This window comes from Hippopotamus amphibius, chromosome 10 (genome assembly GCF_030028045.1).
Source record: "Hippopotamus amphibius kiboko isolate mHipAmp2 chromosome 10, mHipAmp2.hap2, whole genome shotgun sequence".
In the NCBI taxonomy this organism is placed as follows: domain Eukaryota; kingdom Metazoa; phylum Chordata; class Mammalia; order Artiodactyla; family Hippopotamidae; genus Hippopotamus; species Hippopotamus amphibius.
Window position 1 is genome coordinate 11458188 of NC_080195.1, and position 19767 is coordinate 11477954.

The 19767-nt window shown below is 37.8% G+C and overlaps 1 protein-coding gene across 1 annotated transcript in view; it reads left to right on the forward strand.

Moving 5' to 3' along the window:
* Positions 1 to 19767, forward strand: part of TENM3 (teneurin transmembrane protein 3) — a 592830-nt gene that overhangs the window by 516732 nt on the left and 56331 nt on the right. The window contains exons 15-20 of the mRNA XM_057696894.1: positions 5236 to 5452; positions 6456 to 6575; positions 7142 to 7403; positions 12223 to 12490; positions 14417 to 14560; positions 18257 to 18506. Coding sequence (XP_057552877.1) covers positions 5236 to 5452; positions 6456 to 6575; positions 7142 to 7403; positions 12223 to 12490; positions 14417 to 14560; positions 18257 to 18506 — 1261 coding nt within the window. The remainder of the gene's footprint in view (positions 1 to 5235; positions 5453 to 6455; positions 6576 to 7141; positions 7404 to 12222; positions 12491 to 14416; positions 14561 to 18256; positions 18507 to 19767) is intronic.

Genomic DNA, 19767 nt, shown 5'->3' on the forward strand with positions numbered 1-19767 from the left:
CAAGAAGATACAAAAAAACCAAACGTGATCCCAGTTCAGTAACAAACAAATGTATTTCATGCATGGTTACAGAATAATGACTTAAAAGAGTAACAAAAGGTATACCTGTACACTTTGAGAATTCTAAAATCCACAGATAAAGTACTGCATCAGAATTTCTACCTCTGCCTCCAACTTGGAGTGGCGGGAGGAGGGAGCTTTCAAATACTATGGGGAAGGGCAGTAGGCATTCATTAATCATCTTTTGAGTAAAGACGAAAATTCATTCAAAGGAAGTTCATGACTTTTTATCCAATCAATATATCAAGGTTTTAAAAAACAAATAAAAATATCCACAGCTGCTTAAAAGACAGAAATGAGAGTTTTGACAAGCAGATCAAAGCCAACATAGAGGATAAAGTAGGAAACGTCAGACAGTTTAATAATCTAGCAAAATGTGCTTTGTTTACAACTTGCCAGAAAGAAAAAATCAAGAAGGATTTAAAGACTGTAAGGGAATAGGGCAGAGTAGAAACTTCAAAGCAAGACTAGAGGTTGGCAAACTGTGGGCCAAAGCTTGTTTTTGTAAATAAAGTTTTGTTGAGACACAGTCACATCCACTCATATACATATTGTCTCCGGCAGCTTTAGAGCTATAAAGGCAGAGTTAAATACTTGTAGCAGACTGTATGGCCCACAAAGCCTAATATATTTGTTATCTGGCCCTTTACAAAATAAGTTTGCCGACCACTGTTGGCAAACCAATGAAGCCATTAGGAAAGATGAGAACATGTTTTGAAATGATAACTAGAGCAATAATTTTGAGGATTAAGTGGAAGGAAGCATACTGTATACTGTCTACTTTATATCAAAGTACCAGTTATATTGCAAAGCCTAACCTGGAGAAGGAGGGTCTTAACTGATCAATGAAGTTGTTATTCAGTGGGTTTTGAACATTTCTAATTTTCTTTAGAACTTTTTTATGAGTAATTCTATTAGATATGGTTTCTACACCAATGTTAATTTAAGCCAACCCTATTTTCCTGAGACTAACATGGAATGTCCATGATTTTGAGAAGCTCTTCCACAAAGTCGCTTTTACTATCATATACATTTGGGCAAGTGGGTAATCAACTTAGTTGTACTAGATAGCCCTAGCTACGTGAGTATAGACAAAGAGTGAAAAATGTTTTTTCAAGTTATAGGAAGGCAGATTCATAACCATCCATCACTTGCTTGGGCAAGTTACTGATAAAGTCTGCAGAAAAATAACAAACCGTGTGTCCCTGCATCTCGGCTGTTGAAAATGAGATTCTTTCTCTGATTGATGTTAGCAGAGAGGCTTGTAAAAATGCATTTCCAACTGATTAGTTCAGAAGGTGTCGATCTCATGCAGTTTTATGACCTGCAGACTACATGCCAGGCGCACATTTGCTTTCTGTAAACTAACAAAGATCAATGACAAAATGTGAGCATTCCTCTTTGGCAGCTATATCACATAGTGCCTAAATTAGGAAGACACTGGGGGGGTAATATGGGGGACCCAAAGCTGGGGGCAGAGGAACATATTACCCTTAATTTACCAGATTAATGGAGATAAAATATAATGTTTGGTAGTGTTGGGTTGGCCAAAAAGTTCATTTGGGTTTTTCCGTAAGATGTTACAGAAAGGGACTTCCCTGGTGGTGCAGTGGTTCAGACTTCACCTGCCAATGTAGCAGGTGGGGGTTCGATCCCTGGTGGGGGAGCTAAGATCCCAAGGGCCTTGTGGTCAAAAAACCAAAATGTAAAACAGAAGCAGTATTGTAAACACTTTAAAATTGGTCCACATCAAAAAAAAAAAGATGTTACAGAAAAACTTGAACGAACTTTTTTGGCCAACCCAATACTTTCACTATTAAGTAGTTTCTACTTATGTTAAAAATGAATATAAGGGCTTCCTAGGTGGCGCAGTGGTTAAGAATCCGCCTGACAATGCAGAGGTCACGGGTTCGATCCCAGCTCCAGGAAGATCCCATATGCCACGGAGCAACTAAGCCCGTGTGCCAAAAAAAAAAAAAAAAAAAAAAAAAAAAGAACAGAAAATACACCTAAGGAAATAACCAATAAAATAGATTTAAAAAAAAAAAAAAATGAATATAAGGGAGCTTCTCTGGTAGTGCAGTGGAGAATCCGCCTGCAGATGCAAGGGACATGGGTTCAAGCCCTGGTCCAGGAAGATCCCACATGCCGCGGAGCAGCTAAGCCCGTGAGCCACAACTACTGAGCCCATGTGCCGCAACTACTGAAGCCTGCGCCCCTAGAGCCCATGCCCCACAAGAGAAGCCACCACAGTAAGAAGCCGCAACTACTGAAGCCTGCGCCCCTAGAGCCCATGCTCCACAGCAAGAGAAGCCACCACAATAAGAAGCCTGCCCACGGCAATGAAGAGTAACCCCCACTCTCCAAAACTACAAAAAGCCCACACACGGCAATGAAGATACCCTGCAGCCAATGAATAAATAAATAAATAGGCAATTAAATATATATATATATATATAAATGAATATAAGGGAAAAACTTGCAAGAATATCAAATATTTGTGTGGAATTACTCTCCTGAGCATATGCACACCCCATTCTAAATCCATGGAGTCAGAACTCTTACATATATATTAAAACATATTAAAGATTCCTCATGAAGTCTCAACATATAATCATGAATTGTTTCTGAAAGAGTTTTTTTAATTGTTTCTTTTTTTGAAGCTAGAAATTATTTGGGGGCAAGAGGTCAATAGTCTACTACTTTAAAAATCTGAGTCTTAATAACTATGCTTCTATTTCTTTGAGACAGATGGAGAAAAAATGCAATATATTGCATTATTATAATATAGCCTCATGAAAAATAAGCCTCTAGCATAGTTTCATCTTTCTTCCACTAGAAATATTGAGAAATATTTAGACATTTTTCATCTTCTTGGCCTTTTGGCTAAGAAAGCAATATTTTGGATAAACTTCTATGAAGTTTCAAAGCTCAGTTTCGTTTGATTTTCTTAAAACATGATTTTAAATTTTTGTCAAAAGAATAAATATGCAGTTTCAAATAATTAACAGCCTATTTTTTAGAAATATAACAGACATCTACATGAGAATGTAACTATAATAAAGAAACCATGTAATAAGATCTGCTTATCAGAAATTCTCATACATTTCCATGTGTATAAAAATTATGGTGTCAGAAAGTTAAAATAGTAATGTAACAAGAGTCCAACACCATACATTTTATTCCAATATTTACTTATTAAGCCTTTCTTTTCAACTATAAGGGAAATAGTGAGATTTTTAGTTAATGTCTCTGGATAAAACTACATCTCTTTCAGTTTCAAGTGATGGAAAGGGCAACCCAAATAGGCTTAAGGTAGAAGGCAGTGCTTTGGCTTCTAGAACTGAAAAGCCCAGGAGGTCAGGTACAGCTTATTGCAGAAGGCCCAAAGATGTCCCTATGACCTGTTGTTTTATGTCTCCAGCTCTTGACTTTGCCTCTTCTGGGATGGCCCCATTCCCAGACTGGTTCTGCTCAGTGGCAGCAGGAAGAATGCAGTAACCCCAGCCTCACAGCCTTACAGCTCCAAGCCTGGGACCTGGGGTCTGGGGGTGGGATCGCTTTTTAGATAGTTCCTGAAATTCAGTCTGGTTTGACAAGTTAGATAACGTGTACACTTCTCAACCAAACACAAAGGGAAATATGCGCATAGACTGAGAGCTGGGGAGGACTGGGTACCGACATGAAAATTCAGAGCTGTTGCACAAAGAAGGGGAAATGAGAGTTAGGAGAAACCACAGGGGTTCACAGCGTTCTTCTTCAGGTAAGGACACTGAGCCAGGCCCCTCATCTCCTGTTCCTTACCTTATCTGTGTGGTTACTGACCTGCTTCTAGACTGGGCAATAGAATTCCATTTAGGCTGTTTTCTTTTGTCTCGGTTTGCTGTCCGATAATGAATGGGCAAGCTTATGTTCTATTAATAAGAGTAGCCTAAAGCAAAAGAAAAAAGAAAAAAAAAAAAAAGACTAGTGTGGTTTTTAAAAATGAAAGTTATTTCAAAACTCTTGTGTAAATAAAATATATAGGGCAACTAGATATTTTCAGCTGAGTTTGCCATAATAGGGTCACCCCAAGACCTAAAACTTGGGTTTGAAGATTTTGTAATGATTTTGTCCATTCTCTCAAGGGTGATTAAAATCTTCAGAAACGAATGTTTTTATTAATATATACCGAGAGATGTAATTGCCAAGCAGGTTAAAATTCATGTATCCACTGGTCACTGAAAAGTGACCTTAAAGGATAATGTCATCAAACCATCGTAACCTCACACTGTTATCCACTAATGGGATGGTTTCTGTGTCAGTCAATTTTTAGTGATAGATTGCTTATCATTTCCAATATTATGGCTTATTTATATTAGCCACATTTTTATTAACATCTGCATTTTAGAGGAGGCTGTTTAAAGGTTCCTGTTTCAAATTTGAGAAATGCCTTAATGTTATTTGGAACACACTTTACCGTCCTTGGGAAAAAGATTTCCTTGAAAGGTGTTGGCTAATCTCATCCATTATATGTTGATTTGTATTAGTATTTCACAGACTTTCATTTTCTGACCTTTCCCCAAATTTTAGGTGGGGAAGTATCCAGTGAGTGGAGCCGTCTGAACGCACACAGTAGTCGTCAATTAAGTCCACCATTGTGTGTGGGCACAGTTCGTGGTGTCTCAAACCAGTTACAACACTAATATCAGAGTTCAGTGATCACAGGTCACCATCACAAATATAATAATAATGCTAAAGTGGAGTATCTCGAGAATTACCAATATTAACAGAGACACGAATTGAGCAGATGCTGTTGGGAAGATGGCACCAAGAGACTTGCTCCGTGCAGGGTTGCCGCAAACCTCTGATTTGTAAAAACCTTGATATCTGCAAAGAGCAAGAAAACGAGGTCTGCCTGTAATAGATTGTTCTAGACAGTCATTTTTTATTTTTTTACTCAGAATCAACAGTATATGATTTTCTTTCAGCCATCTCCAATCCATTTACTGTCTGTGAAAGCAACTGCAGGTGTTGTATTTCCTTTGGTTTCAAAAAGTAGGCCTGCTAGAAATTACTATCAGATAGGGGGAGCGAATCATTTGACGTGAAAAAAGCCAGCCAGCAAATGAAACTTACTCAGCATCACGGCAGAAAAAAAGGAATTCTCATACTGGTTCACATTTCTCTCTACAGATGGACTTGTAGACTGCATGGATCCTGACTGCTGTTTACAGAGTTCCTGCCAGAATCAGCCCTACTGTCGCGGATTGCCTGATCCCCAGGATATCATTAGCCAAAGCTTACAATCACCATCTCAGCAAGCTGCCAAATCCTTCTATGACCGCATCAGTTTTCTCATAGGATCTGATAGCACCCATGTCATACCTGGAGAAAGTCCTTTCAATAAGAGGTTAATGCAGCTTTTCCTTGCATAGACTTGTAGTGATACTGTCAACAGTGATAAGCCCTTTATATGAAATGCTGATGACTGTGAATTTGAGGAGAGTGCTTTCTTTAAAATGCAGTTTTCCCTCGTTCAGCACATCCTTCACCAAACTTCGCATTTCAAGCGTTTTTGACACAGTTCACATACTTTGTCAATTTCAGTACCTGGAACATAACAGGACATCCCATTAAGGAGTCAGTAAATCTTCATTTAACTAGTTGATTTTGTTAGCACAGTTGGAAATGTTTCAAAAGAAGCAATGAAAAGACCCCAAAAGGCAAAACAGAAGTGCACTTTTTTTTGAAGTGGAGCTCACTAAATAATATAAATTATGAATTAATGTAATGGAACTGCTAACGGCATGGCAGTAAGATTGCATAAGCTGTTGGACTGGTGCTTTGCAGAGCAGTAATGACCTGAAAATAAACCAGTAAGTGAAAGCAGGTGTCTTGTGTCTCACTGAGCAAAAGAAGATGATTTACACCAGAACTCCTGGGTCTGCAGCAATTTAACAGCATTAATGCAGTTAGACCCAGCAGTTGATAAAAAGTTGTTGCACAAATGTTCCTTATTGCCCCCTTAAATCTTGTACTTCTTGGTCCCTGCAGATTTTCAGATTGCCTTGGAATTAATTGGAAAGTATACTTTCCTTCATGCAAGCGCCAGATATATGTTATGAAAAAAATCACAGTTTATAGTTTTTAAAAATTCATCTCTAAATTATTGGTCTTAATAACTCTGCAAAATCCAATGAATTAAAACCCAGGGTAAACACCAGGCATTTCAAGAATGTGGATTACAATGAATTAGGAGGAACATTGTCTTGGGAGTATTTCAGGTCTGGTTTTTGTGAATACAAGTGCGTGTAATAGTGTTATTTTATCCTGAGGTTGAATTATCTCTACATCATGGTCATGTTGGCCTGGGAAGACAAATGTTCATTCTGATTCTTCTGCTTTTCCCACAGCCTTGCATCTGTCATCAGAGGCCAAGTGCTAACTGCTGATGGAACTCCACTTATTGGAGTGAATGTCTCATTTTTCCATTACCCAGAATATGGATATACTATTACCCGCCAGGATGGAATGTAAGTTCGTATCTCTCTTTGAAGTATTTTAAGCATAAAAACTAGGGATTCTTGTATCACCCAGCATGTTTCATTGTCCTTTTTAATACGGAAGTGCAACAACGTTTTAGACTTCAGGAATCTGTGACAGTACATGCTGGCAGAAATTTAAAGTTATATACTCATAAAAATCTTTCAAAGTTGATTTCATTTCCTAAGGCATAATAATAATGTTGTGGTTTTCTAGGAGAATGTTCTCTGTGTTGGAAGATTCATGTTGAAATATTTGAGAGTGAGATTTTGTAGTATCTACAACTTAAGCTCAGATGGTTCTGGAAAAGGAGTGGATAGGTAGATAGATAAAGCAAATTTGGAAAAAAAATATTCATAAATTAGTAAATCTAGGTGAAGGGTGTACGGTTGGTCATTATATAATTCTTTTAATATTCCTGTAGACTTGAAACTGTTTCATATAAACGTTGGGAGAAAAGGGTTTTCTTTATAAAGCATATTAATTTAAGGAGCTGCATGCCAGGATTTATATGAGATCCAGATAATGCACTAAGTATGTCTCGCTTTTTTCTTAGGTTTGACTTGCTGGCAAATGGCGGAGCTTCTCTAACTTTGGTGTTTGAACGCTCCCCATTCCTCACTCAGCATCATACCGTGTGGATTCCCTGGAATGTCTTTTATGTGATGGATACCCTAGTCATGAAGAAAGAGGAGAATGACATTCCCAGCTGTGATCTCAGTGGCTTCGTGAGGCCGAATCCTATCATTGTGTCGTCACCTTTATCTACCTTTTTTAGATCGTCTCCTGAAGACAGTCCCATTATTCCTGAGACACAGGTAGAATATTCTAGCAGACAGTGCTTTTAAATAAACCATAATCACATCGTGGGGTTTCCAAAGAATTTTTTTACAGGATTACAGAATTCCAGTGCTATTCTAAATAATTCTGTAGAATGATGTACAGAATGTGGTAAGTGTGTGTACTAGAATAGGTATTTTTATAGTAGGATATCTAGTTATTGCTTAAAGATCTATTAAAAATACTGCTTCTTCAACCCATATCTGTATCTGCTTATTGATTGTAGCCAAATGGGAAAACAGCTTAAGTTCAATAGCTCATAATGTTTGCTCATTTATTCATTCATTGGAAAAAGTTTTTAGTGCCTGTACATACCTGACCTCCTAACTGACATTGGACCAAGCACTACCGTACGTGGTCATTACTCTCAATAATTTACTGCTTAGTTATTATTGTAAGCAAAAGATGTTTTAGAAAAGATGAATTTTGTTAGAAAATGTTGATTAATTTTATCACGATATTTTTAAAACGTGATATCATGTCTTGAGTCCCAATAATTTGTAGTTCATAAGGCCCAATTTTTCACAGGGGAAAAGTTATATAACTTTAAAAAAAATAGCCATACTTTTCACTATTCATTTTATCTACCAAAATATCTGGGAATTGTTTTCCTTCCAGTATGTTTCCAATTAGAAATAACTTTTAGATCTTAAAGGTAGGACTTTGGTACAATAATAATGGACTTCATTCGTAAATAGCTAAGTAAACATATGTGGTCTTTAAAATATAACAGCACCTAGCAGCTTTTGCCACATTCATTCTTCAAATATTGATTGAATACCTGTTCTGCACCAGGCACTCTTGTAACGGAACAAAGCAGTAAACCAATCAGATGAAGTACCCGCTTTCAAGGAGTTTGCCAACTTACAGGGAGAGAGCGACCGCGAACAAATAAATATGTGTCAGGTTGTGAATAAGACTTATTTAAAAATAATAAAGCAGGGTTAAGTGGGTGGAGGTGCAGTTTTATAAAGCATAATCTGGGAAGATCTCTTTGATAGGATTACATTTCAGCATAAACTTTAAGAAGAGAAAGAATAAACTCTGAAAATAGAAGGTCATTCTAAGCAGAGCAAAGAGCAAGTTCAAAAGCTCCAAGGGAAGAACCTGCTTGGCTTGTTCAAGGAAGGGCAAAGAAGCTGGTAGTTTGGCTGGAATGAAGGTGGTGATATCACAAATCATTGAAGACCGTGAGAAAGATGACTTTTCCAATTACAATTGAGTAATTACAAGCTGTGGGAGGATTTTAAGCAGAGCAAATACACTTACCCATTTCCTTCTTAAAAGGATCACTGTAGTTGCCGTGCTGAGAATATTCTGTCTGGGGCAAGGGTTGATACAAAGAGACCAGGCAGGAGGCAATCTCAGTGGTAAGAGAAATGATGGGGGCTTGGACAAAGGTGATTGGAGTAGAAGTGGTAAGAAGCAGAATGGAATCCAGGGAAGATGCAGTGGAATCTTGGAAGTAAAGATGAAAATTTGGGAGTTATCAGTCAGTGTTATAGAAATACTTAAAGCCTAGGATGAGATCCCATTGGAAAGGAGTATAGACAGAGATTAGAAGAGGTGATCCAAGAAGCTCTAATAGAACAAATACGGAGAATGCTCCCAGGCAAATATGGTGCAGAAGAGACCCCTCGATGATTTCCTGCACAATAGTCCGGCAGACTGAAGCTTTTGGAAATTCATTGTGACCTTATCCAACTTGATAATTCCTCCCCAGGGTCCATCTTGCACTAACTCTAAACTTCTTGGCCAGTCTTAGCCAGTAGATTTTTAACCTAGAGGCAGTGTCTGTCTCTAGGTGGCAAATTTCTAGCAAACCAGGTCATTGCAGTGGGTTTCACATCGTCAACAGTTCCATGAATACATGGAGGGTCTTTTTTTTTTTTTTTGCCATTCCATCATACAGCTGGCAAATATTTTAGTAAAAATTTACTGAGAACATATAATGTACAAGTACTCTACTAGGATCAAAAGAATAACAAGGCTTGGATCCTGCCATTCTACATGCAATAAAGATTTGAATAAAGAGCTATGGAAGTTCAAAAGAGAGGTCAATTTCTAAGGAAGCCAAGGAAAACGTGACTGAAGAGGGTTGGCCTTCAAAGAGGGTAAAGGATATTCCAGATTGAAGAAGATGTGTGAGCCACAGCATGGTGGTAAAAACAAATGCTGTTGTATAAAAACTGGTGAGCATTGTAAACATAGGGCGCTCAAGGGGAGGGGCCAGATTATGAATGGCCCAGAAATACCATGCAATGGAGACCTTGAATTCTTTAGGCAGTGTGGAACCAGGGGGCCAGTGTAGGTTTTTCAGTATTTCTCTAAAGCTAACTCAAGTGACAAAATGTATAAAATGATAGAAGGAGACACATTGGTGCATAGGCTAGTATTTACTGTCCTTCCATACGGATCCAGCACCCCAATGGGGAGGACCCACAAATCATAATAGTTGTGGAAATTGAGAAGAGGGAATGGATTAGACAGATTTGGAAGGTAGAACTGGGAGGACACAGTTTCTGAGTGTTTAACCAGGTCAGGAATGGAGCTTAAAGATAGTGCAGTTGGCAAAAATAGGCTTCATGGTTGGTTTTTCCATTCTGGCTGGATTTACTTTTCCCACTAATGCAAAAAATATGGTCAAATTAAATTACCTAGGAGAAACACGTTTTAATGAACTAAATTACAGATATTTGTTCCATGGAGGTAGGCTAATGATGGCAAAGACAGTGATCAGTTATTAAAATTAGGAGTAACACACGATATTGTGAAATAGAGAAGCAGCTCCTAGAGGATCACAGAAATATATATTCATGAAAGATTGCCTTACCTATGGAAAACCTATCAAATGTACGTGAAATTATTTTGAAAATAAGTTATATGCCTTAGGTTTCCATCACTTATATTTTCAGGACCTTTAAAGAGTCACAAAATCTATTTTTCAAAGTAATCCACTTGTATGTCTCCCCAGTGATATGGAGCAGTGAGTTCTGTCCAGATGATTCACCCTGTACCCTACAGTCCTATAAAAGTACCGTCAATCTTAAATGTAATGGTTTCCCTGAGTCTAATAGGTCTCTAGAAAGTTTCTGTATGTTCATAAACTATTTTGCTTAAGACAGTCTGTGTCTGATTTCAGTCTGCATGGTTGGTAAGGAAAACCAACCACCTGTAATGAATTGGTGTGTCTATTACAGCATAGCGATGCCTTCTGCATCTACTACATTGCGTCACATCCCTCTTCATGTCAGCACTGACTCACAGGCCGAATGGAAATTTCTTTAGCCCCTTCTTTTGTGCTACTTCCAACTGTGTCATTGTTTATATCGAAAGTGACAGCTACACTTGTCAGTAGCAGGGGTTCTACTTAAGTTATTAAAATTTGTGTGACAAATGTACATATTCCCAACTGTTTCATGTGAGAGGAGCTGGAAGGAGGAGAAACACTACTGAACTCCAAATCACTATTCTAAGATTTTTCTAACATGAAAAAGTAGTCCTTTAAGTCCGAATAATGAATATTCATAGGGCAATATGAGGCAAACTTTGAGAATGCTATTTAATTCTTAGTAGAGAAAGTGGTGAGTTCCTGGGGTAGGTTCTTTTTTTTTTAATTTTTATTTTAACTTTTTTATATTTAAAGTGTACAATGTGATATTTTTTCTTATTAGTCATCTGTTTTATACATATTAATGTATATATGACACTCCCAATCTCCCAGTTCATCCTTAAACATAGTCTTGCACTTTACAACAGATGTTGTAAGCCTAGGAAGAGCTATTATTATTAACCAAACTAACAGGAGCACCACTAGCAAGTAGAATCTGAATTGTTTCTATAGATTCTATATACAATGTAACATATAATTTTTCAAAATATTTAAATTATGTTTTGGCATAATGTATTTTGCATATGTCAGGATAAATTTGTTGGTGTTCACTGAGCAAGTCACATCGATGAGTACATTGTGAGGTTAAGAATATAATTTTTTAAATTTGTAAAGGAGACAATTCTAATGCAGATAATGATATTAACTTTTTACACTTGTTTCAGTTCAAAAAGTATATATGGAGTGTCTTTTGTGTGCATTTATCAACACATTAGTTGTTCTCTGGGGGAAAATTTATGCAACATGAAAATATTAGTTCAGGTACCATCATATCAAAAATCAGTGGTGAGTCCAAGCTCAATGTTTAACTAAGTATGAGTATGTGCTGTTGTTATATTACCTTCCAACATGAGTATGGAATTTGCTACAATTTAACCCAAACGAATTTGTCTGTTTTGCTATCACTCCTGCCTTGATAGGCTGTGACCACTCAGCTGATGAGGTCTTAGGCATAGGTTTCATCCCTAAATGAGCCAGCTGGCGTGGGCCAGATCTTTGACCTGGACCACATCCCTGTGCTGAGCTAACCATCTTACAAATGTCTGCTCCAATTCTCCCGGGCCATAGGGGTGAAAGATGGGTTAGTGAGAATCCACTGTGACTGTAAACTAACAAGTCAGCGCATGTCAGCCTGATGGAGCTGCCACAGTATTTTCTGTATGAGAAGTAGCCCCTGAGCTGTGATTAACTCAGAATAAATGACAGGAAGCTTTTACGGGGAAAAAAATTGGGCTGGCAGCAGAGTTATTTTTAATTATTGAATAAGGTAACATCTCAAATGCCTACTTGTGAAGAGTGGCTCTTTAGCGTCGTATTTTAGTTGCTCCGCTCTGTTCTTTTAAATGCATTTTGCCTAATGGTCATACATGATCACCGTTTGAAGCTGCTTCCCTCTTAAAACCTAGGTCCTCCATGAAGAAACCACAATTCCAGGAACAGATTTGAAACTGTCCTACCTGAGTTCCAGAGCTGCCGGATATAAGTCGGTACTTAAGATCACCATGACCCAGTCCGTTATCCCATTTAATTTAATGAAGGTTCATCTGATGGTGGCTGTAGTAGGAAGACTCTTTCAAAAGTGGTTTCCTGCCTCACCGAACTTGGCCTATACTTTTATATGGGATAAAACAGACGCATATGATCAAAAGGTCTATGGTCTCTCCGAAGCGGTTGGTAAGTTCCATGTAAATCTATATTCCGCACCGAAAACATTGTCTTCAAGTCAGAACTAACATAAAATTAATTGTAACGCGTGGAAATCCATGGACAAGCGGCGAGGAAGGCAGTAAGATCGCCTGGGAAAGTTATAAGCTGGGAGGTTTGGATCCACCATGGGAAAAAGGAGTGTATTCCATATGATGAAAAGGAGAAAGTATCCATTTTTCTGGCTGAAATTATATCTTAGAAGAATGTTCTGGATGAGATTTCAGATTGTCGTATCTTTTTTTTCATGTTTTTTTCCCTTATTGTGTCCCTTCCTTTTATCGTTTTCTTCTTTCCTTTATAACTTTATTTCCTCGGCTTCCCTTCTCCTTTTTTTTATATTTTCACTGTCTAACAACTATAGTGTTGTTTCAACTCATGGTGATATTTTAATGTGACAGCAGGCAACGTTTGCGTCCCAAACTTATTTCAGCTCTTCTGACGGGAAGCACCAGTCCATTCGGCGGAATGATATTCTTAAGACATCGAACTAGTTGTTTCACTGCATGTCTGAACGATGCAATCAAAGTTTGACCTCTTGAGATGTGCATAGTGTAGCTCCAAGCTAAGGCTCAGAACATCAAAAACTAAAGGAAAACATGTTTTGTTCTATTAGCTGTTACCTGAAAATAGAGTAGGCATTTTATTCTGAAATTGATATGTAATTTGGATTGGAATTTGTTCACATCAATCAGATAATTGCCACTTTTCCCTTCACTTTGTTCTGAGTTGTGTTTTTTGTTTTTGTTTTTTTTTTTGTTTTTTTTTTATTTTATTGGCTGTTTTGGGTCTTCCTTGCTGCACATGGGCTTTCTCTAGTTGCGGCGATTGGGGGCTACTCTTCGTGTGGTGCGCGGGCTTCTCATTGCGGTGGCCTCTCTTGTTGCAGAGCACGGGATCTAGGTGCGTGGGCTTCAGTAGTTGCGGCACATGGGCTCAATAGTTGTGGCTCACAGGCTCTAGAGCGCGGGCTCAATAGTTGTGGCGCACGGGCTTAGTTGCTCCGCAGCATGTGGTGTCTTCCTGGGGCAGGGATTGAACCCGTCTTCCCTGCATTGACAGGCGCATTCTTACCCACTGCGCCACCTAGGAAGTCCCTGTTCTGAGTTTTTTTTAATTGGGGTATAGTTGTTTTACCATGTTGTGTTAGTTGCTACTGTACAGGGAAGTGGAGTTCCCTGTGCTATTCAGCAGGTTCTCACTAGTTGTCTTGTTTTATACATATTAGTGTATATATGTCAATCTCAATCTCCCAATTCATCCCACCCCGCCAGCCCCATCTCCACTTTGTTCTAGACTGTAAAACTTGTGTTTCATTGTGAACTCTGAAGGTTTTCATTTGTGATTTGCTCATATTAATTTTCTGCTGGTTTTATTGTTCATTCCTGATAATAATATGTGAATATAATGTCAGAACCTGGCTATCTGTTTTGCTCCATTGAACCTTACTTATTATAAATATTTTCTATAACAATACTCTTGGAAACGAAACATCTCTAATTATTCAGATAGTGGATATATTTTTTTTTTTTGCAAAGATTATTTTTAGTTGTCATCTAATCACCATTTGGGGCTGATTTATCGGATCTAATGACTTCCCCAGTTGTTCAATCTGAACGTCATTTTGTGGTGTGAGCCCCTTATGAGCAGGTAGTGTGGGGAAAAGTACTAGTTTTCTGTTAAGTCAGTACAAAAATAATATTTGGAGATCATCTTTTAGAAAAACACCTTTTATATGATCAAATCTTCTCATATAAAAATAGACTCTGCTCACAAATAAGTGGAAATATCGTCTCAGAGCACATAGGTGAAAAAAGCAGTTTCATCAAAATAATAAAATAAATTGCCTTTCTGCCTGTGGTGGGGAAGACGAACTGTGATCTGTTTTGATTCTAGTGTCGGTTGGGTATGAATATGAGTCGTGTTTGGACCTGACGTTGTGGGAGAAAAGGACTGCCATTCTGCAAGGCTACGAGTTAGATGCTTCCAACATGGGCGGCTGGACGTTAAATAAACATCACGTGTTGGACATTCAGAATGGTAAGACCTTGTTCACAGGTAATCATGCACACCTTCAGATTGATTGAACTGCAGCAACATCTTATCCCGTGCATGCCGTAGGATCACAATTAGTAGGGGGGAGAAAGTGTATTTTTAAAGACTCTAAAAGCCTAAAGTGGGTACTACGTAATACACTTCACAATGTTCGTACGCTCATCACCGACATAGTTTTCCCACGGAGTCAGTGAGTTGATCCAAAGTGCTTTAGGGAGGTTTACGAGAAATGGAAGGAGGGGCATTTTTTTCCTCAGTAAAGAAAAAATAAAATTCTGAATGACTTAACAAAAATGTTTCTAATAGATCTTAATCCTTAAATAATTAGTCTGTTCTCAGTATCTAGATTTTTTTTTTCAGTTCTTCTTAGACTGTTTTTGAGGGAAAAAATTTCTTCCACTCACATTGGGTTATACACACTGTTATTTGACTTTGCAGCTAATCTAGGAAAAAAAGCAAGAATCAATAGTATTACTAGTTGTAGACCTTATAATGTGCTCGGAAAAAGCATGTCAGGGCTCACAAACCAAAAGAGAGAAATTACTTGCAAAATGTGACCAGCTTCATTTCATAAAGAATATTATTTACATTAAACAAATTCTGTTGTCTTTGCTGTGTCTCTAGCATTTTACCCACATGCTGGCTACACCTCAGATAATGTATAGGTGCTTTGCTAGAAAGACAGAATCCTAAGGTAACTTGCTCTCGCCTCCTATGCTAAGCTACACCATGCTAGTAACTCCCAGCTCCTCTCTTATAAATAACCAGAGAGGAAGATCTCACAGTCTTGTCGGAATACTCTAGCTTTTGTCTTAGCAGAGGTTTCTGAGGTTCAGAATGTTGAATTGAGCATGCAGTACAACTAAATATTTAACTGTGACTAATGGCCACTTTTTCAGATATTAATGTTGCTTTGATATTGATTCTTTTTGTTTCAAAAAAAAAAGTTTGTTGGAGTTGGAGAGGATACATTTTAAACTTCCAAATGTGCTAAATCTAAAATGGCTTCTAAGCCAGGGCTTGAAAATGCTGGTGCCTCACCTCCAGAAGAGCATCGTATGGAGTGAATCAGTAGTAAGACAAAAAGAAAACAGGAAAACTCTCCACACCTTTTCTAGTGTATGGCAGTGCTGAGCTCTCCTTCCTTTCCAGTTGTGTCTTGGACATCAGGTGTAGTTCACTTTGTACCCCAGAAGGTTGGGAGCAGAGCCCATAACGAGTGCCCTGTGCGGTACACACCTTGGAAAAGTGGGGCATCCCAACCAAGCAGCATGCTCCATGTGTTCTCTCTAATCAGCGGTGTCTGAAGCAGTGGTGGTTTCAGCCTGTTACGTTAGTCATACGAGGCGTAACCTGGTCTTTCAAAATGCAAAGCCGCGTGCCAGCCATGCGAGTAGCTGCTCTTGATTAAATTCTCTACAATTATATTTCACATGGTTTGACATACTGCTATATTCCTCCAGAAGTTTTTTACCAACAAAACGAGAGGGAAAACCTCTCCACGTGCATTTTAGTTATCATGAGTATACAGGGTAAAGTTCATAACCAGTTAGTCGCAGGATTTCACCCAAGAGATTATGAACCAGTAAGAAGTCCACAGCAAAGAGCTTCAGGAAAGCCCATACCTGTGATACTCAACACTCAGTGTAATATTCAGGAGGATTAAGAAACTCATAGGTATTCTGGGTGTGGATATAAATAATAAAAATACATACACACATTCTGCCAGAGAATAATATCCAGTTAATTTTTATTAAAATATCAGGTCAGATGTAAAAACTGGGCTACCCCAAATTCCGTCCTCCAAAAAATGTTATAAATTATAAAATAGATATTATTTTAAAATGCGAGGTAACCTAATTTGCGGAGTGAACTGATTGTGATTTCAGATTTTATCCAAGAGCAGTTTGACAAGTAGTGGCTTTTCCAAGTGACACGTGTCTAATTGAATAAAGTGATTTGTAATCGTGACAAGGTGGATAAGCTATGGAAGTATATTAAAGAAGAAGAGAAGGCAAAAGTGTAGACAGTGACAGGTGTTTGTGCAGGCACCCTGGAACATGGAAATAAATATTCTAATGTTCATCTTTCTATCCTGTTATAATAGAGGAGAATCATGAAAAGATCAATCGTTCGAAGTAATGACTGAATAAATCAGACACAGTGGAGCGGTGGGCTGACTTGTAGGATGGTTCTGATGAAAATTACAGAACTGGCTCTTCTAGGAAATTATAGTTCTGTAATTGTCAAATAACGTAATCACAGAAAGAAAGATCTTAGGAATCATTAATGTGTTCTTTGAATATTCAAAGCAAAATGCCTTTCATCTGTTGTTATGATCCAGCCTTATTTAGATGATTTTCCCTGAATTTGGATAAACCTGTTTTATCAGTCCTGATTTCTTTATGTCAATTGGCTATGATTATTACATCACCCAAATAGCAAAGCATTAAAAATGTAATCACAATTCACCTAAAATGTGCTGAGCTATAAGAGGAACATAATTATCCTTTCTTCTTCACTTTAAAATTATCCCAAAGTGAGAGGAAAAAACACTGTCTCAAGTTTCCTGTTTGTACTTTCATGGGATTTATTCTTTTAACAGTATATCTGTTTAAAAGTATAAACAGCAGGTGGTTTACAGAGAAACACACATTGAGAAGTGTCTTGAATGTGTATGCAACAATAGCAGCTGACCATCCAGTTCCATCAGAGCAGAATGGAACCAGTGATCTAAATGGTAAATGAGTAAAATTAGAATCGCCACTCAAATCCAGTTTCTAACTGTGAAAATATTTATTTAGAATGTTTTCTCAGAGTTTCACTGAAGACCAAAAATGGAGCAGACTGGCATTTTGTCTTCTTAAATTTATTGGCACTTTCATGTCTAAAAGCAGAATTCACTTTAAATAATAAACTGCCCTTCCCAAGTTTGTAATGTCTGAAATTTTGAATAGTTGCATGTACATGCAGTCTCATATCAGGTTGAAGTATAAGCAAGAATACTCTTTGACAGTACAGTAGTGTGTTGGAGGTTAGATATATTTTTTTTTCTACCTTTGTTTTCCATAAAGTGTATTTCACTTTAAGAATCAGTGATAAACTCGTAAAGAAGAAATTCATATTTATGGTACACATTTTTATTGGTTGGATTAATATAGATTATTTTCAACACCATTTAACAATTAGGTAAACTTGCAGTTCCCTAAAGAACACTGTGTAGAGATGCTTCTCAAACTTGGTTGCACATTAAGAGCATCTGGAGAGTTTTTAAAAATCTCAGTGCCAAGGCTGCACCCCAGATCAATTAAATCAGCGTCCCTCAGGGTGAGATCCCAGCATCAGTAGTTTTTACAGCTCCCCTGTCAGTTCCAATGTGTAGACAAGTTTGAGAATCACCGATGTTGAGAAGTTGGGTGTTTAATTTTTCTTGTTAATCCTTTGTTTCTTTCACCATTCTTTAAATCCGTAACAGACAGCCTTTTTTGATACAGCCTGTGTATCTTGTCATATAATATTTGTCACTAGGTAATCGGATGGGGCTCTTTCCAATAGAACTTTAGATGAAAGGTTTCCCCATCCAAATCGAAAAGGCACCAACGCGTGGTTTCTAGAGTGAACATGTTTACTTTCCAGCTCTACTTCTTTTATCTTAAGAGCAATGTGTTTTCTCTCTTCTAGGTATACTGTACAAGGGAAACGGGGAGAACCAGTTTATCTCTCAACAGCCTCCCGTCGTCAGTAGCGTCATGGGCAACGGACGAAGGCGCAGCATCTCGTGCCCAAGTTGCAACGGCCAAGCCGACGGGAATAAACTCTTGGCCCCCGTGGCGTTAGCGTGTGGGATCGACGGCAGTCTGTACGTGGGGGATTTCAACTATGTTCGGCGGATATTCCCTTCTGGAAACGTAACAAGTGTTTTAGAACTAAGGTATGTCTCTCCTTAACTTGGCGTTTTGATCAACATACTTTTGTTTAAAGGATGTTGACTCTGATGTGCTAATTTATGTATTTAAACATACCTTTCCAGTGTTTAAAATTCTCCTTAGAAAGCAGTTAAATTCTTGGTACAGTTAGGAAAAGCCAATGTGTATACATTTTGCCATAAATGCAGAAAAGAGTATACAGTCACCTCGTATATAAAATGTCTCACTGATTCCAGTGAGTTTTCTCTACTCCAATAAGCTAGAACTATGATTTTTAAATCCCTTTAGTTATCTTTAGAATAACCATGTGACTATAGGTTGTTACTCTTTTATTTCACATTGGTTGACATTAAGGCGTAAAATGTTTTCCTATAGTATTAGGACATACTAGTAAGCCAATTAAGCCTATAACTTTCAGCTAGGGTATTGGATCTTCAGGTTGGGTTAATCCGCTAACCATAATGCCCGTAATTAAAATAACACATTGCTGCTTTTGCCTTGTTCATGTAAGTGTGATTATCAAAATCATTCTATTCTGTAAATTATTTGATAAGCCTTGACCTACAAAATTCATTTCCCATGTTATTTCTGCTTAAGTTAGCAATTTTCCATAAAATAATTAAAATCTCAGTATTCAACTCATTATATAGAAACCTTTTCTAACTATGCTTTTTTCTCCACCTTTTTTATCTGCTTCCACCAAGAAATAAGGATTTTAGACATAGGTAAGCATCTTGCTTAAAGGTTATTGTATAGTTTTGAATGTCCTTTTTACATTTCAACGTGACTCTCTGGCATTGTTTTCTAAGAACATTTCATCATGAGAGAGGAAACTCAGTATCACAGACCACCTAAGGAATGAAAACTGCTCAAATGAACTACTCTTATACAACATATTGCAAATCCTATTGTGCAATATAATTTGAAAAATATTTTCAAGTTGGCTTTAAGAAAGTAAATTTTGTCACAAAAAATTATTATAATGAGCATCTCTGTGTAACCAAAAAAAATCTGTAAATTTCAGTAACTGCCTCTAAGCCATATTGAACAGAACAACAGTTGAAGCACAGTTGGGAGAGTTTAAGGAGAGTTTGGTTTGACCGATAGCCAGGACAGACCCTGCTTTATTGGGCCTGGAGTTTATTCAATTTGGGGGACTCTGTTTAAGAAAAAGTATCTAAAAATAGTTTACTTTGGCAAATTTTTAATAAAGCCACGCAGTCAGGGCCTTCACTGGGCTTGGCCGGAACCCATACAAGTGAAGGG